The 14,881-nt window shown below is 36.8% G+C and overlaps 1 protein-coding gene across 2 annotated transcripts in view; it reads left to right on the top strand.

Annotated features, from left to right (window-relative positions):
- The window catches only part of wnt6b (wingless-type MMTV integration site family, member 6b), a 93,495-nt gene extending 79,196 nt beyond the window's left edge, over positions 1-14,299 (top strand). For both annotated transcript variants that reach the window (XM_028806479.2, XM_028806478.2), the window contains exon 4: positions 12,722-14,299. In XM_028806479.2, the coding sequence (XP_028662312.1) occupies positions 12,722-13,183 (462 nt within the window). In that variant the 3' untranslated portion in view covers positions 13,184-14,299. The remainder of the gene's footprint in view (positions 1-12,721) is intronic.
- The last annotated feature ends 582 nt before the right edge of the window (positions 14,300-14,881 follow it).

The following is a 14,881-nucleotide window of genomic DNA, read 5'->3' as shown; positions in this document are numbered from 1 at the left end:
CCCTAAATGAGTGCAGGTTTCCTTAAATAAACCAAATATGTGAGTGTTCGGATAATTTGAACCTTTAAACTGGCCCTGTGTGACTGTACATTTGTTTATATGCCCAGATACCACCTGATTTCTCATTCAGGATTGTTTTTTAGCATACGTTCTATGCTGCTGGGGTAGGCTCTATCTCTGTGAACTTATGTAATGGAAAAATTGTCACAGGCATTGAATGAATAGAAAAGTGTATATTTGTTAGTCTTCCTGAAAGCAATGTCTGGGCATAATTTTGATATATTTTTGGTTGATATGTTCACAATAACTTCTTCCTGATACAAATGTACCTGAGGGGTAAAAGGTACCATACATACATAGTTTTCACTTTTCATAAAAACATTTTTGAAGGCATTTGTTTTGGGGTAACAGTTGTTCTGTATTAAATTGCCTCTGTCTAAACGAGTTATAATTCCTTTTTAGCTCTTGTTAAGACTCGTGTTATTTAGCCCTCACATCTCAAGTGCAGAGGCAATAGATGTGATTAAAAGTAAATTCAGTAAATCTGTCTCCTGGGATACGAAGACATAAACCTTTTGTATCTTAACAACAAGATGTACTGCTATTTGTTTTATGATTTGGCTGCCAGGCACCTTGGATGAAAAAAAACTTTATTGGGTTACAACAACAGTTAACTTTCAACAGCAGTCCACTTATTTTACATTTGGAAACAAAGATAAATGTAAGCTTACGTAGATGTCATATATATGCTCTAAGCATAAATAGTTAAAGGAGATATTGGAAAACTATTACAAGTTCAAATCTGAATAGGTGGTCACACCTATTGGGTTAAAAAAAGAAGCTCCACATCTGTTCATTTTTTGGATTAAACACCTTGACACATCACTGTCTTAGTATGAACCTAAATATCCTATGTTACTTTTTGATTCTTCTTATTTGCCTAATCACAATTCTTTTAGCATTTAGCTTCACTGTCTTTCTGCTTTTCTGAGGCTCTCCATCGTTTTTTGTTTTATGTTTCAATTTACTTTCATTGCTGAACACTAATAATACAGGCTCACCTTCATATTTAGCATATTAGCTTTATCCTTGTATTAAAGAAAAAGAACAATTATGGCTTAAGTACAGCTTAAACAAACAAGCACACTGAATGCATAGTACCATAGAGCAGGGTGTAATAATTAAATGCTGATTAAGAAAGCAACACACTCAGAAGCCAGCACCACTGGAAGAGTTGCAGCCTGTGTCTGGTGGTCTGGGGGTGAATTATACCGCATTAAGAAACTTACTAAAATGGCCATTAGCGCTGTCATGTCTGAGTTGTCTAATTAGCTTTACTGTCTGTCTTGCTTAAACAACATTTTTAACCTAAAGATTGTAGAAACAAATTATGTCCGGTCAAATATTGGTTCCCGCCTTGTGTCTGAGGTTGTCAGGGTGGCCCACATACTTCTGAAACTCTAAAAATGAATTTATTGAGTTTATCAAATGGATAAATTAATGGGTAAGGCAATAAACGATTTGCTACTCTTTGCTTTTGTGTCTATCTCTGTATAGACAATGAAGGAATACGTGGCTTTGAATGACACTTCTTTAGCAGTGCTCAGATTTAACGGAATGGGTTAGTTTAAATTCTCAAAGTATATGTGAGGGTTGATTCCTAATTTTATTGGCTCATAAATTACTAATAAGGGACACAAATAATGCTACGATCAAAAGATTGTTTGCTGTATAAGTGTGTAGCTATGGCAGAATTTCATGTTTCAGACGTGGCCTGCGATTTGCTCCACAGAAGAATTATTATGTGATGGACACTAAGCACTAAAAGAAATTGTCTATGGAAGTTTTTCATTTAGAGATGACCCCTCCTGGAATATAGAAGTCTGTTTTTAAACATTCATTCAAGGTCGTACCGACAGACTGGCAATACAGATATTATGTGCTAGTTTAAAATGGTTCCGACTTTCCATTTGTGGTTGACAAAGTATTACCACATGCTTTTCAAGACTACGTTCTAAACACTTAGAGCTGATCAAAGTAATACAACTTAGAAGGTCATCAGTCCTCCCAGTATTTTAATTATGAAGTGCAAAAAGCGTATATGGTACTGTGCAATTCTGTGAAGATCAAACTCAAAGATGGGATACATCCACCTTACACATAGAGTGTATTTGTATTCATTCTGTCATTTCTTAGTATACTGCATAGTACTCACAATGTCACTTAGTGAACATATGGCTACATGTCTGGGACTTGATTATAATTAATTTTTGTTAATAATTAATATACTGATGTCAGCTTTCACTATTTTTCTGACATGATATTACAGAAGATATTCAGTATGATGTCATCCTTCCAAGTTACTTCTTTTATTACTTGAGTACATTTCAAAACTGAATAATAAATATGCTGTATATATGTAGCACTAGATGTCAATCTGTATTAACATGGAATGGGTTGCAGACCCTCAAATATGTGGTGGTTATCTGCAGGTCATTTGGCATCAGTAGAAACATTTACTTTCAAAATTATTTTTCATAGACCTGGGATGCAAACCCAGGTCTCCAAACTGAGAGGCAGCAGCGCTACCACTGCCCCACCACATTGGACATTGTGTCTGTTCTATATGGAGGACAGTGCAGATGGTCAGACTAGTTTTAGTGAAAATCATTAAGAGTAAACAGTTGGGGTCTGGTAAACTGTGGCATTTCTGGGGTCCTGAATCTTTTGTGGAAATATGCTTTGGACAGGGATAATCATGCCTGATCATACCATTCTGTCAAAGTAAAAAAGGCAGAGGGGAAAAAATAATTGCCAGAACAAAAAGCTAGCAGTTCATAGCCAACCTGCTTTTTAAAACCCAAATTTCCATGATACAAAAAATAAGCAGGCAAAAAAGGGATCAGGAAATGGATTAAAATCTTAATGGAAGCAAAACTGAAGAGATAAAGAAAATCAGGCATCAAATCCAAAATACTAAGCAAACTTGGAGTCAAAATGCTCCTTATGATTCTTTACTATAAATCACAAAGAAGAGTCAAACACACTAAAAAGTAAGTAACACCAGCCTCAGATGTTAATGAGCATGTGGCACTGGCTTTTAAAGCGTCATGCCAATGGCATCACATGACATGACTTCTAGGTAACCAGGACTTGCATCCTACTGACAGCTACTCCTAATGCTGGCTTCCATACATAAACAAAATGTTGTCACGATAAAACACATAACCATAACAATTTCCCATTGGGATTAATAAAGTATCTATCTATCTATCTATCTATCTAAAGACAATAACCTATCAACATAACCATACCAGGATATTCTCTAATGTGATTACCTTCTAAAATGTGAAAATGAACTTGAAACAAAATTTATGTAGAGCAAAAAAAAAGCATTTTGTCTGAATTATAACTTAATGTGCTCAAGGTTCAATATATGAAGTAACACTTAACTTCAGGAATAGAATTTTCTTGTTGAATGCAAAATAATACTAACAATGTATAGTATGTCCTGTTAAAATGGAACTGGTTGAGCTCACCTTGCAACTTGCACGAGATTGAAAATTAAACAACATGGGCATATAGACAATATTTGTTATGATATATATTTATTATTTTTCTATTTACAAGCATAAACCACTTCAGTCAGCTCTTAGTGTAACACTTTTTAACAAAACCTACAATATGAATCTAAGTAAAATGCCAGGAAACAGACAAATGTCAGTAAGCTGGATATTTGAGCATACAGTGGCTTTAAAAGATGACTGTTCTGAATAGGTGCATCATTAGTTTTAGCATAAATCATGGGTATGATCAGCACACAAATGAAACTTCAGATCAACAAACTGGGGTTGTCCCCTTTAGGGTTTCACGTGAGTCATACATGGAGTTCAGATACAAAGATCAAGGCCTGGATACCGGAGACCAGGTGATAAAGCCCTGGAAACCCTGCAATGATGACACTGACCCTGAACTGAAAAAAAAAATTATACATATGCTTATAAATTCATTCTAAGTAAAAACAGAAAATAAGTATTTCATAAGCCAATACTTGGTTGAATCATCTATTGGTCGATACTGTACTATAGCTAATAACTGTTCAAGCTGTCACTCATTGCATGGTTCCACTCGGTTCCCAGTCCAGGTGGTTTGTCAAGTGGTGGATGTGGCAATGCACTGGAAAATCGGCACATGCTTACAATCTGACATTAAGCTTTTTTCTTTTAAGCTAATCCAGTTAGACCTTCACTGTATGTTTTGGGTCATTACCCAAATGATGGTGTGACTCAGATATCACACAAGCACTCTCTGCAACTCCCATCTCTCTTTCTCTCCCTCTGTTGCTTTCCTAGCCCTGGACTTTTGTCTTACAACCTGATGATCACCTCCTACCTCTACACTCCCTTAACCTCCGAACATGAAGATTTAAACCCATTCATAGGATACTTCCAGTTGAGCCCTATGCACTCTAGTCTAAAACTTCCTCTTGTCGCTCCTGCATTTCTGTATGAACAGTTACCCATATAAATGGACAGGTTCTCCCATGCATCTCCATGCTGCCACCTCTATGACTAGGAAACATGTTCTGTATCTATGAGCATGTGTCCTCCAGAGACCAGAGAGTGTTGTCATCTCTGTCGTTCCCTTCTTGGCCCCACTGCTGTCTATGAATGGAGGATTGGGCATCCATGCCAATTGCTGTCATCTGCCCTCTAGTGTCCTGGCAGAATTCTGCATGAACACTCTCTATCTTGCTCATGATGGTGACCTTGTATTGTATCCTTCCAGGGTGCACAGCTCACAGTGCAGCACCCTAGCAGCTCCTGTCCTCCCACACTGGAATTCACAGGACCTCTTCTGTGCTTCTACCAGTGTGACCTTCGTTCTTCTTTGCAATATTTCCATAGGAACAAACCATGTCCAGTGCCATTCTGGGGATGCCTTTGCACTCCCAACCTCTCCCTAGACACCCTCTTATAATGAAACATAACAGAAAGAGAAATAGTCCTTTTGGAGAAGGAGTCAAATACATTTTATAATCACTGTGTGTGGCAATATGTATATTGTGTATGTGTTGCCCCATTTAAAGAAATGTTTATTTATATTTATTTTATTAATTATTTGATTCCTAATTAACAGCATTTAACTTCATAGAATAATATATTTTTTTTTTAATACAATCCTTGCAGGATATATGCAGTTCATTTCTGGCATAAAGTAAATATCTCTAGGTCATATCTTGTTATAATTACAGAGCAAGAGGTAAAGTAGAGAAGGGTAATTTTTTGAAAATCTAAACATATTTAGCATAAACTGCTGAAATTTTAATGTTCCGTAGTATAATAAAAAGTAAACATATTGATTGCCGTACACAAATGCATGTGCTTTCGTAAATTGTTCATATAAGGCAGAAAGCAAGCAAAATTGGCTAAATTACAATAGTCAGTCTGAAGGTTTGTTTCTCAGTAAATTATCAGATATATAAGAAACTCATCTCTACTGTGTGCACCACAGTCACTTATAGAACAGTTGCCAGCTGTGCCACATCTTGGATGATTATTTAATTCTTTAGCAATATGAAAAAAAAACATTGAATTAAAAGATTAGGTTCAGCGGCTTTCAGATTAAATTAAATAATTCACTGGTTCAGTGACAATGTACAAAACGGACAGGAAGTGTATATCAGCAAATAATTTTTCCTAAAACAGCAGAGAAACGTATTCCTTGAATAATGACAGGAACTGATAAGGTAATGAGATAGAGGAAGCAGATTGACGAGGCTTATGTTGCAGTGAGTGTGTGACTAAAGGCTATGCATTAAGGGTGGAGGGGCAGCTAGTTTTTAGATTTTTCAAAATCCAATGTATGAAGCAACTAGTGGGGATTGCATTTGGAAGAAGTTTCCACTGTAGGGTAATAGGTAAATGGAGTCTTTCCTTATCATTTACATTTATTATTGTCATGAATCACTGCTGGATGGGATGGCAGTCCATTGTACAGTACACAGATTTACTCAGACTATGACAGTTTGGGATCTCCAGTCAGTATGACAGCATGTAGTTAGGTGAAAAACACACAGTTGCATGAGGAGAATGTTCCTACTCCCACAGTGAACTCGAAATTCTTTAGTGTATCCCATTTATCATCAAAAACACTTTACTCAGATCATTGATTGTATTCCATAGCTGTAAACATTCTAGACCTTTCTTGACTCTCTGCCTGTCCACTCACTACTAAGATTTCCCTTTTACTCCTTTTGTGCGTCGTAAAAACTATACTGAGACTAAGTGAATATCTGCAGCTAACCAGTTTTGTTACCCTTTACTATTATTGAAAATGTAATAACAATGTACACAGAAAATAAACAAATAAGAAACAAAGCTGTATCCAAATGCTGACCACACATCAAACACACTCACGTGCTAAGCTCCTTTTGCATATTTCACTTTCTATGTGCTTAGCTGTCTAACATGGCTGTTTATTCTCCATTGGTGCTATTGCTTCATTCCATGATGCACAGCTGAGAAGGCTATCAATCAAACTTTGGATTAACCTGATTAAATTGTATTAACCAAATCCAGCATCTAAGTCAAACCAAAATGGACATTCTTTTCGTTAAATTTGTATATATTCCACAAATATTTACAAGGAAATGTTCTAAATTAACGCAGAATACTTCTTCTTTTTCCTCTTCTTCTTCTTTTCCCACTTCTATGTTGGGGGTTAATGAACCTATCAACTTTTTCCATACAGCTAGGTCCTGCATCTCCTCTCCAGTCCAGTCCAATCTCCAGTCTTTCACTTTATCCATCCACCTCCGCTTGAGCCTCCCTCACTTTCTCTTCCCCTATACTTCCATTCTCATTTCTATTTTGCCCACATATTTATTGTCTCTCCTCATCACATGTCCATACCACTTCAACCTACTTTCCTGTATTTTCTTAGGTATCTCTCCCACTTTTGTTGTACCTTTGATTGTCTCATATCTTATTCTTTTCTTTATCTGTAACTCCACATATCCACCTCAACATTCTCATTTCTGCCACATCCAACTTCTCCTCATAAATGTGTACAACCACTCTTCTGGTGTTCTCTCCTGTTCATAGATCTTCTGCGTTAGATTTTACAACACATCTACTCTCTCTTTCCCTAAAATCTCTCACACTTACGCTGGTATTTCATCTGGTCCTGTTGCCTTTCCATTCTTCTATTTTGAGACAACTTTAAGATTGATTTACTTTGGAAAAGGTTCACTGCCTACTTAACAAATGTCATTTGTGATATAATGCCAAATAATTAACTTTGTTAATTAAAGGCAAAATAAATTTGCAAGGCATGTCTGTATTAGTAGTTAGGCTTGGTGTGAATAGCTGTTGTGTGCTAGCTTGAAGGACTGTGTAATCATTTATATTTCTAAAGTATGACATGATACAAAGTTTGTTTTGCAAAACGCATACATTTTACTTTATTTTATTTACTAGCTTTCTATATTGAATACCATCCTGAGTCACTTTACAAGTCCAGTCTGATAGTCCAATTTTTTATGGCATTTGGTGGAAGATTTCAGTCCAGCACTTTTCCCACTAGGCCACACTTCAAAAATGTCTTTTTGAAACTTTTATAATTTCAAAATGCATACTTGTTGAAATTTAAAAACCTCCATGAGCTTGTTTTCAGCATGAACTGGAAGCCTCTTCCCAATCAGTAAGTCAGTCAAATGACATTTTTTTTCAGTGATTTTCAAAATAAGGTAGTTACAAAAATTAACCCACATTTTCAAATGAAATAAAAAGCATGTGAAAAGACAGAAGATCACAGGTTTAAAGTTTTTTTTTTTTATGACATTGTATATGACATTGTATTGTAAAATAAATTATGTTAAATATTTCCAGCTAACTTTAACTGGTGTTTGCTTCCTCACCAGATTTTTTAAAATTCTGTTTGTGAAAACTGTTTAAAATGAAAGCAGCAGTATAAGCGGACAAGTCATATTTCAATGGGTTAGTTCTAACAAAGCTGAAAAACATCCCCAAAATACAGACTTTAAGTGACAGATATTGTGTGCCTGAAATGCAGATAACCTGATGAAGGGGCCTTAGCTGCCTTGAAAGCTTGCATTTGCAATCTATTTAGTTAGCCAATAAAAGGTGTCATTTCACCCTACTTTCTCCTGTATCAATCTATGGCTAACACGGTACAACACTCTACTGCTAAGTATGTTTTGAGACATACTGTCAATTCCATAATTATAAATTAAACTGGGCTGTTTGTGTCATTAGAGTGGCTCCCCCTCTGGCCACAACAAAAAATGTGGAGTGTGTGATTCCTTTCACAGAGGCACAGCAAGTGAGAGCTGTCTTAGGGCAGTAAAAGTTTGGATCCTCCAGTAAGTCTCATACTGATTTCCAGTTGTGTCTTCTGGATTAGGATGGAATCTGGTTCTGTGTAATAATAATGATATCTGGAATGCATGGTTTAAAAATTGGGTTTTGTTCCAAAAGCCATAGATCTTTTGTTAGTAAAACAATGCTATTCCTCACTATGTTAAGAGGCTTCCATTGCATGTAATAGTCACCTTCCTGAAGCCACAATTGACTTAGACAGTTGGCTCCATGATGTGTGACCCAGGTCTGTGCTTTCTGGAGCAATACATATTCTAAACACTAGGTGGCATTGTGGGGTGCTAAATGTGTAGCTGTCATGGTATCTTGTCTGATTTCTTTCTACACTCCAGATGTGAGCAGCTGGAATGAACTGGACTCTAGAGAGTACTACTGTGCGAGCAGCTGATAACCCGTTTAGTGTTTATTTCTATCTTAGAACTGTGGAATCGTAATGTGCTTATGAAAATGACTGCAAACAATAATAAAGCTGTTCATCTAGTGCATACAGTTGGCTTTTCTACAATGTGTTTTCTGTGTTGCATTGGTTTTCTTAATTGCCTTAATATTTAAGTCAACAATCAGATAACTTAATCATATAGTTAGAAGTTACCAATATAAATACATATTTGCATGTATTTATTGTTTAGGAAGATGCAGCAGATTGGCTCTTTCTATATGTTGGTCTATGTATAGTATAATTCAGTCAATTTTTTTGGCTTCCGTGTCTTTTTTAATTTTTACAAACTGTCATTTTAGTAAAGATACTGTGTAATGAAAAAGTAGCCCAGTAGCTAGCAGCGCACACCACTCAGGCACCTCTTGGATTCCTTATAGGTACAGTATGTCTTCTCGTTGGACTCTGCAGACTCTGCAGCACTCAGCTTTCTTCCTTCACTCTAGAGACATGCAAATATGTCATTTAGAAACTGAATATTTCAAGTGTTGGGTCCAGCCAAGAATTGATTCTTACTGTGGGTCCCTTTACTGTCAAGAAAGGCCCATACTTCCACTGTGACTTTGTATTCAACTGTGTAAGCCAAAAATGGGTGGATGAAAATATATGAAAATCAATAATGATCAGTAATACACATTTCTGTTACATGAGACTACATTAAACTCTTAATTGCGTTTCCTTTGAGTTGCATATATATTATGAAAACAATATCAATGTATGTGTTTGAAGGTAAAAAAAATATTTGCTTTCCTTCCTGATCTCTCTCCACTGCATTGTAATAATAATAAACAAAATACTCATGAATTTAAAAAAAGATATATATTGTAGGGGGGTAAGCAAGAAGGCAAAGGTGGTACCACATACCTTACATGAGCCTGGAAGGCGACCATCTGCCGCACATGCATGACATTATGTCAGCAAAAATCAAACTAAGGTGCATGTCAAAAAACTGTAATTTTTCAATTCTTTACCCAATTCTTGGTGACCTTCATTCTTATGACGAATGGTCTGTGGTCCCTGAAAAGTAAATTCTATTTTGTTGCATTATGTCCATAGTAGTATTAAAAATTTAGATAGATAGATAGATAGATAGATAGATAGATAGATAGATAGATAGATAGATAGATAGATAGATAGATAGATAGATAGATAGATAGATAGATAGATAGATAGATAGATAGATAGATAGATAGAATAGTACATCAGTGCCCATCAGAAGATTAGTGAGAAAGGTATGAGCACTTGCTCTATTTGTTATTTTCTCAGCATTTCTTGGTTAGCCTCTCCATAGCCTACAGGTCTCTGGATCAATCAGACTTCGTTAATTTACAAAGTTATTGCTCTGCTTATTTTTGATAAGTGTGTCTGTTTTTCAGGCTGTAGTCTCTCCGAATGAGAATCCATATGCTCTTTCCAGCCCATAGTTTTGAATAACTGAGAAGCCATCTGCGATAGATATGTAAAGAGTGTTGAATGAAATAGCTGATTATCATATAAAGATTTGACATTAGATTCTGAGCAAGTTTCTGTCTTATTACAATAGTCTTAATCTTCCTCCAAACACCATGGTTTGCATGAGGCTTCACTTTCATAGGAATAAGAACATCTGCAGTCACACATACAGCCACACTGACGTAACTCATTACATTTTAATATAAAGAGGAGAAACACACAATTCCACCCTGTAAACCAAAAAACAGTCTAAAAAGTGCTACGAGATAGCAATGCTATTAACTCATTTTTTATGCTCCTCTTTCTCTTAATCTATTTATGTGATAGTTGGTTTGTATTGTGCCATTTGCCCTCATGGGCTGTCCTCCTCCTTAATATGAACCTCTGACCTTGTACTCTTCATAGCTAGAATATTTCAAACATTCATAAGGCTTCTCCAGCTGTGGCATCACTTCACATTGTGTGGCAGGTTGCCAGTTTATCTCTACTGCATTATTATGCATATACACACAAGTACACCAGGCATTTTAATTATTTTTGTATATATATAAGCCAGTATATGTAATGAACTATAAATAAAACATAAAAAGATTTTTTCTTCAACAGAGTTGCAGGAAGCTGATGGCTATCCTTGCAACATTTGAAGCAAGTCAGGAACTATCCCTGAATCACTGTCACCCAAAAACAGGGGCAGTTTGGAGATATCAATTAAACTGACCTCCATATCTTTGCTGGACAGTCTGGAAACATGAACAAACCTCAGAATGAGACAGAAATCTGATCAATTTACTGCCTTTTATTACATCAATCGTCCAGTCATTATCTAAAACCACATAATCCAGCTTCAGGGTCATGGGGTGCCAGAGGCTACCCCAGAGGCAGCAGATGGAAGACAAGAACCAACCTATGATGCGGTTACAGTCACTTACAGAACACACTCGCTTACACCCACACACCTTCTCACTTATACCAGGCAAGGGTAGCTTATCTGACAAATGTGTCCTGTATGTCTTTCTGGAATGTGAGAGAAACTGGAACACCCTTAGAAAAAACATGCATGCAAGAATATGCAGACACTGATTGGACACTTGTAGATGGAGGAAGCAGTGGTAACCATTGTGCCATATTATATTATATTATATTATATTATATTATATTATATTATATTATATTATATTATATTATATTATACATTCAGAAACGCACCTAAACAAATTCAGTATTTTACGGGGTGTGCAGCCTGTCCTGTCCTGGAAGCATAGGGCACAATGCAGGAATTACCCTGGACAGGCCACCAGTCCACTGCAGGGCACACATTCACTCACTTCAGGGCCAATTTAGAGTTGCCAATTCACCTACTATGCCTGTCTTTTGGGATGTTGGGGGAAATACCCATGCAGACATAGATCGAACATGCACATGCCACACAGACAACAACTGGTTGTAAGATTCAAAGCCAGGATATTGGATTCAAGGGGCTTACTTCCTTTTTCTGAGATCAGTTTATCTGATAATATATACTTAGTGTGAAATCAGAAGATCATTGCTGGTTCTGTGAACAACCATCAGGACAAAAAAGCAGAAGACAGCTATGTTTAAGTGCTTTATATGATTCAAACATTTTTGTACATTTTTTTTTTTTTGCTTTATTATTCCTGTGTGAACTGCTGTTCTGTTTTCATAATCTGTAAAGAGAGGGCCATGTCAAAATAAGGTGAATATAGTCAAACTTAATTAAAAAAACAAAAAAAGGCCAGAAGATGTAAATTCCACCAACACATGAAACAATCAAAAAATGTTGCTCTGCAATTCTCCGTTAATCACAACCTTCACAAACTAGAACACTTTCTTCACCGACTGCATTTTCTCAAACGTAAAGGTTTGAAATAGTTACCATATCATTAGATTTAGACAGTGGCCGGCTGGCATTTGGTGAATGCTTGACTGCCGCTCTTAATTATACCTAATACTAATAAATTGCCCAGTGTTCACCTTTGACCCTCTTTGTCAGTATCACTTTATCACATTCTGAAATGCCGCCACACAGCTTAAACTGTGCTTAGAGAGGGGTCATATTCAGGTAACTGGGCAGGTGCGGGGTGTGGTGTTGAGGAAGACAACCTTCAACTGAGCAGCAATCCAGCATTTAGCAGCAAAAGCCCATAAAGATTCATTTTACATAGAATTACAGCATGAACGGCCCCTTTTTCATAAGTTCCACTGTATATTTATTGTATGTTTTCTTAATTAAAAACCTGGTAGAGATAAGGGCATTGCATTAATCATGGCTAATTATCAGAAGTGTATATCTAAGTGATTCCTGCCGTCAAGCCTTCTAAGCTTTGAGATGGCTCGGAGGCAAGAAGAGGTGAATTCTTTTCAAATAGCGTCTGCTTTTATCTAACCAATCTATCTTTGTCTCTAACTACAGGCTGTGAAGAATTATATGAGAACTGAATGTAAATGTCACGGATTGTCTGGCTCATGCACACTCAGAACCTGCTGGAAAAAAATGCCTCATTTTCGCGAAGTGGGTGATCGCCTCCTGGAAAGGTTTAATGGAGCCTTTAAGGTGATGGGAGGCAATGATGGTAAAACCCTCATCCCTGTGGGGCACAACATTAAACCGCCAGACAAGCAGGATCTCATCTACTCTGCGGAGTCACCTGACTTTTGTTTGCCAAACAGAAAGACTGGCTCCCTGGGTACCAAAGGGCGTGTGTGTAATAGCACAGCAATGGATGTCAGTGGATGTGACTTGCTATGCTGCGGACGAGGCTACAGGGAAGAGACGGTGGTGTTTGAAGAGAACTGCCTGTGCCGATTTCACTGGTGCTGCGTGGTGCAGTGCAAGAAATGCTCTGTCAGGAAGGAGTTAAGTCTGTGTCTATAATGTTGGATCTCATTTGGAAGGATAAAAAAGAAAAATGACCACCGGCTTTGCAGCTCCTAGAAAGTGATTGTGAAAAATAATGGATCCAGACAAAGCTGCAGTCGCTGATTTTAATCTGTCTGGGACGTGGAAACAAAACTGAACTGGAGAACCACAGTGATAAAAAAGGAAGACAGGGATCATTTTTTAGTTTGTCATGAAAAGGGTCCATCTTTTTTTTTTTTTTGTATTTTTAATTTATAATAATTTGACCGTGTAGGACATTAAAATGAAACTACTACCATTCCCTTGTTCTAAAGCACTTTGGATGCAAAAGCCTGTTTGGTGGAACTCTCTTCTGTTACTGAGCGCTTGGTTATGAACGAGGACATTACCAGTTATTTAGACATTTCAAGAGTTTAATGCCAAGTTCGTTTGTTACATGAATGGGGCGCCTGCAATCCCACACTGCGACTAAACTGCCACACTTTCATTCAAGCACATACTCTATTCTCTCTAGCATCTTTTCTGCATGGCTTATCACATTTAGTTCAAATGTTACGTTCCTGGTCAATTTCCTTATTGGGTTTTTAACATATATTAATAAATAAAGCCTCTGTTCTCCTTAGGCCTTATGGTAAGCATCATGAGTGACCTGGAAAGAAACACTTAAAAACATTCTGATGCCAAATGTTCCCGAGGATACACTGCACAAACCTAAATAAATGATGGCTGAAAATGTTCACAACCTTAATGGCTAATGAAATTTGTTTGCTTTAGGAAATGATATTTTAAGCTGCTGGAATCCATCAGTGGGCAGCCCAGCCTTTCAGCATGGGGATCTCACAGTAAATGCAACTTTCTTTACTTTGCAGTGAAATGGGGAATTTATATCTAAAACACTTTATTTGGAATAAATAATACATATGGCAAAAAATGTCCAAGTGTAAATAGGAATATGCATATGGTTTGTATAACTGATTTGTAAAAAAAATGAAAGCATAAAAGATGTACATGGTTAGTTTTGTTGCACACTGTTCTTAAACATTTTTTAAGTGGTTACTCAAGAACTGTGTATTTTTATGAAGTGAAAATGTGGTAAAATTAAACAATCTGAAAATCGGCTTGTACTTAAAATGTATCAGTACATATGCTTATAGAACATCATACTGTGAATACATTATGTGTATATTTATGCATATACACATAGAGAAAAGCCAAGCAAAATGACACCTTTTATTGGCTAACTAAAAAGATTACAATATGCAAGCTTTCGAGGCAACTCAGGCCCCTTCTTGATTTCATCTTGCCTGAAGAAGGGGCCTGAGTTGCCTCGAAAGCTTGCATATTGTAATCTTTTTAGTTAGCCAATAAAAGGTGTCATTTTGCTTGGCTTTTCTCTACATTCATAATGGCTAACACGGTACAACACCCTAGTACTATGTATATACTGTACACATGGTATTTATGCAAATGTGTGCGTGTTACCACAAGGGGGCACATGGTAAACTAAATGTACTGCATGTAGTGTAGATGTGTTCATGTGACTGTTGTGTGGCAAACCAAAACACAGGAACCTACAGTATAAGGGATGTTTCATTTGAGCAACACTAAAGGATGCTTTACTTTTATGTTTCTCACGGAGCTCCTGCACTCCTATGAGGATTCCGTTTTGGAGTCTGTCTTTATATTTTCATTCACAAGGGCAGATCCAGAAGG

Source organism: Erpetoichthys calabaricus, chromosome 8 (genome assembly GCF_900747795.2).
Source record: "Erpetoichthys calabaricus chromosome 8, fErpCal1.3, whole genome shotgun sequence".
Lineage (NCBI taxonomy): Eukaryota > Metazoa > Chordata > Cladistia > Polypteriformes > Polypteridae > Erpetoichthys > Erpetoichthys calabaricus.
The sequence above is the reverse complement of the archived record's forward strand: the minus strand, read 5'-3'. Positions and strand labels throughout refer to the sequence as shown.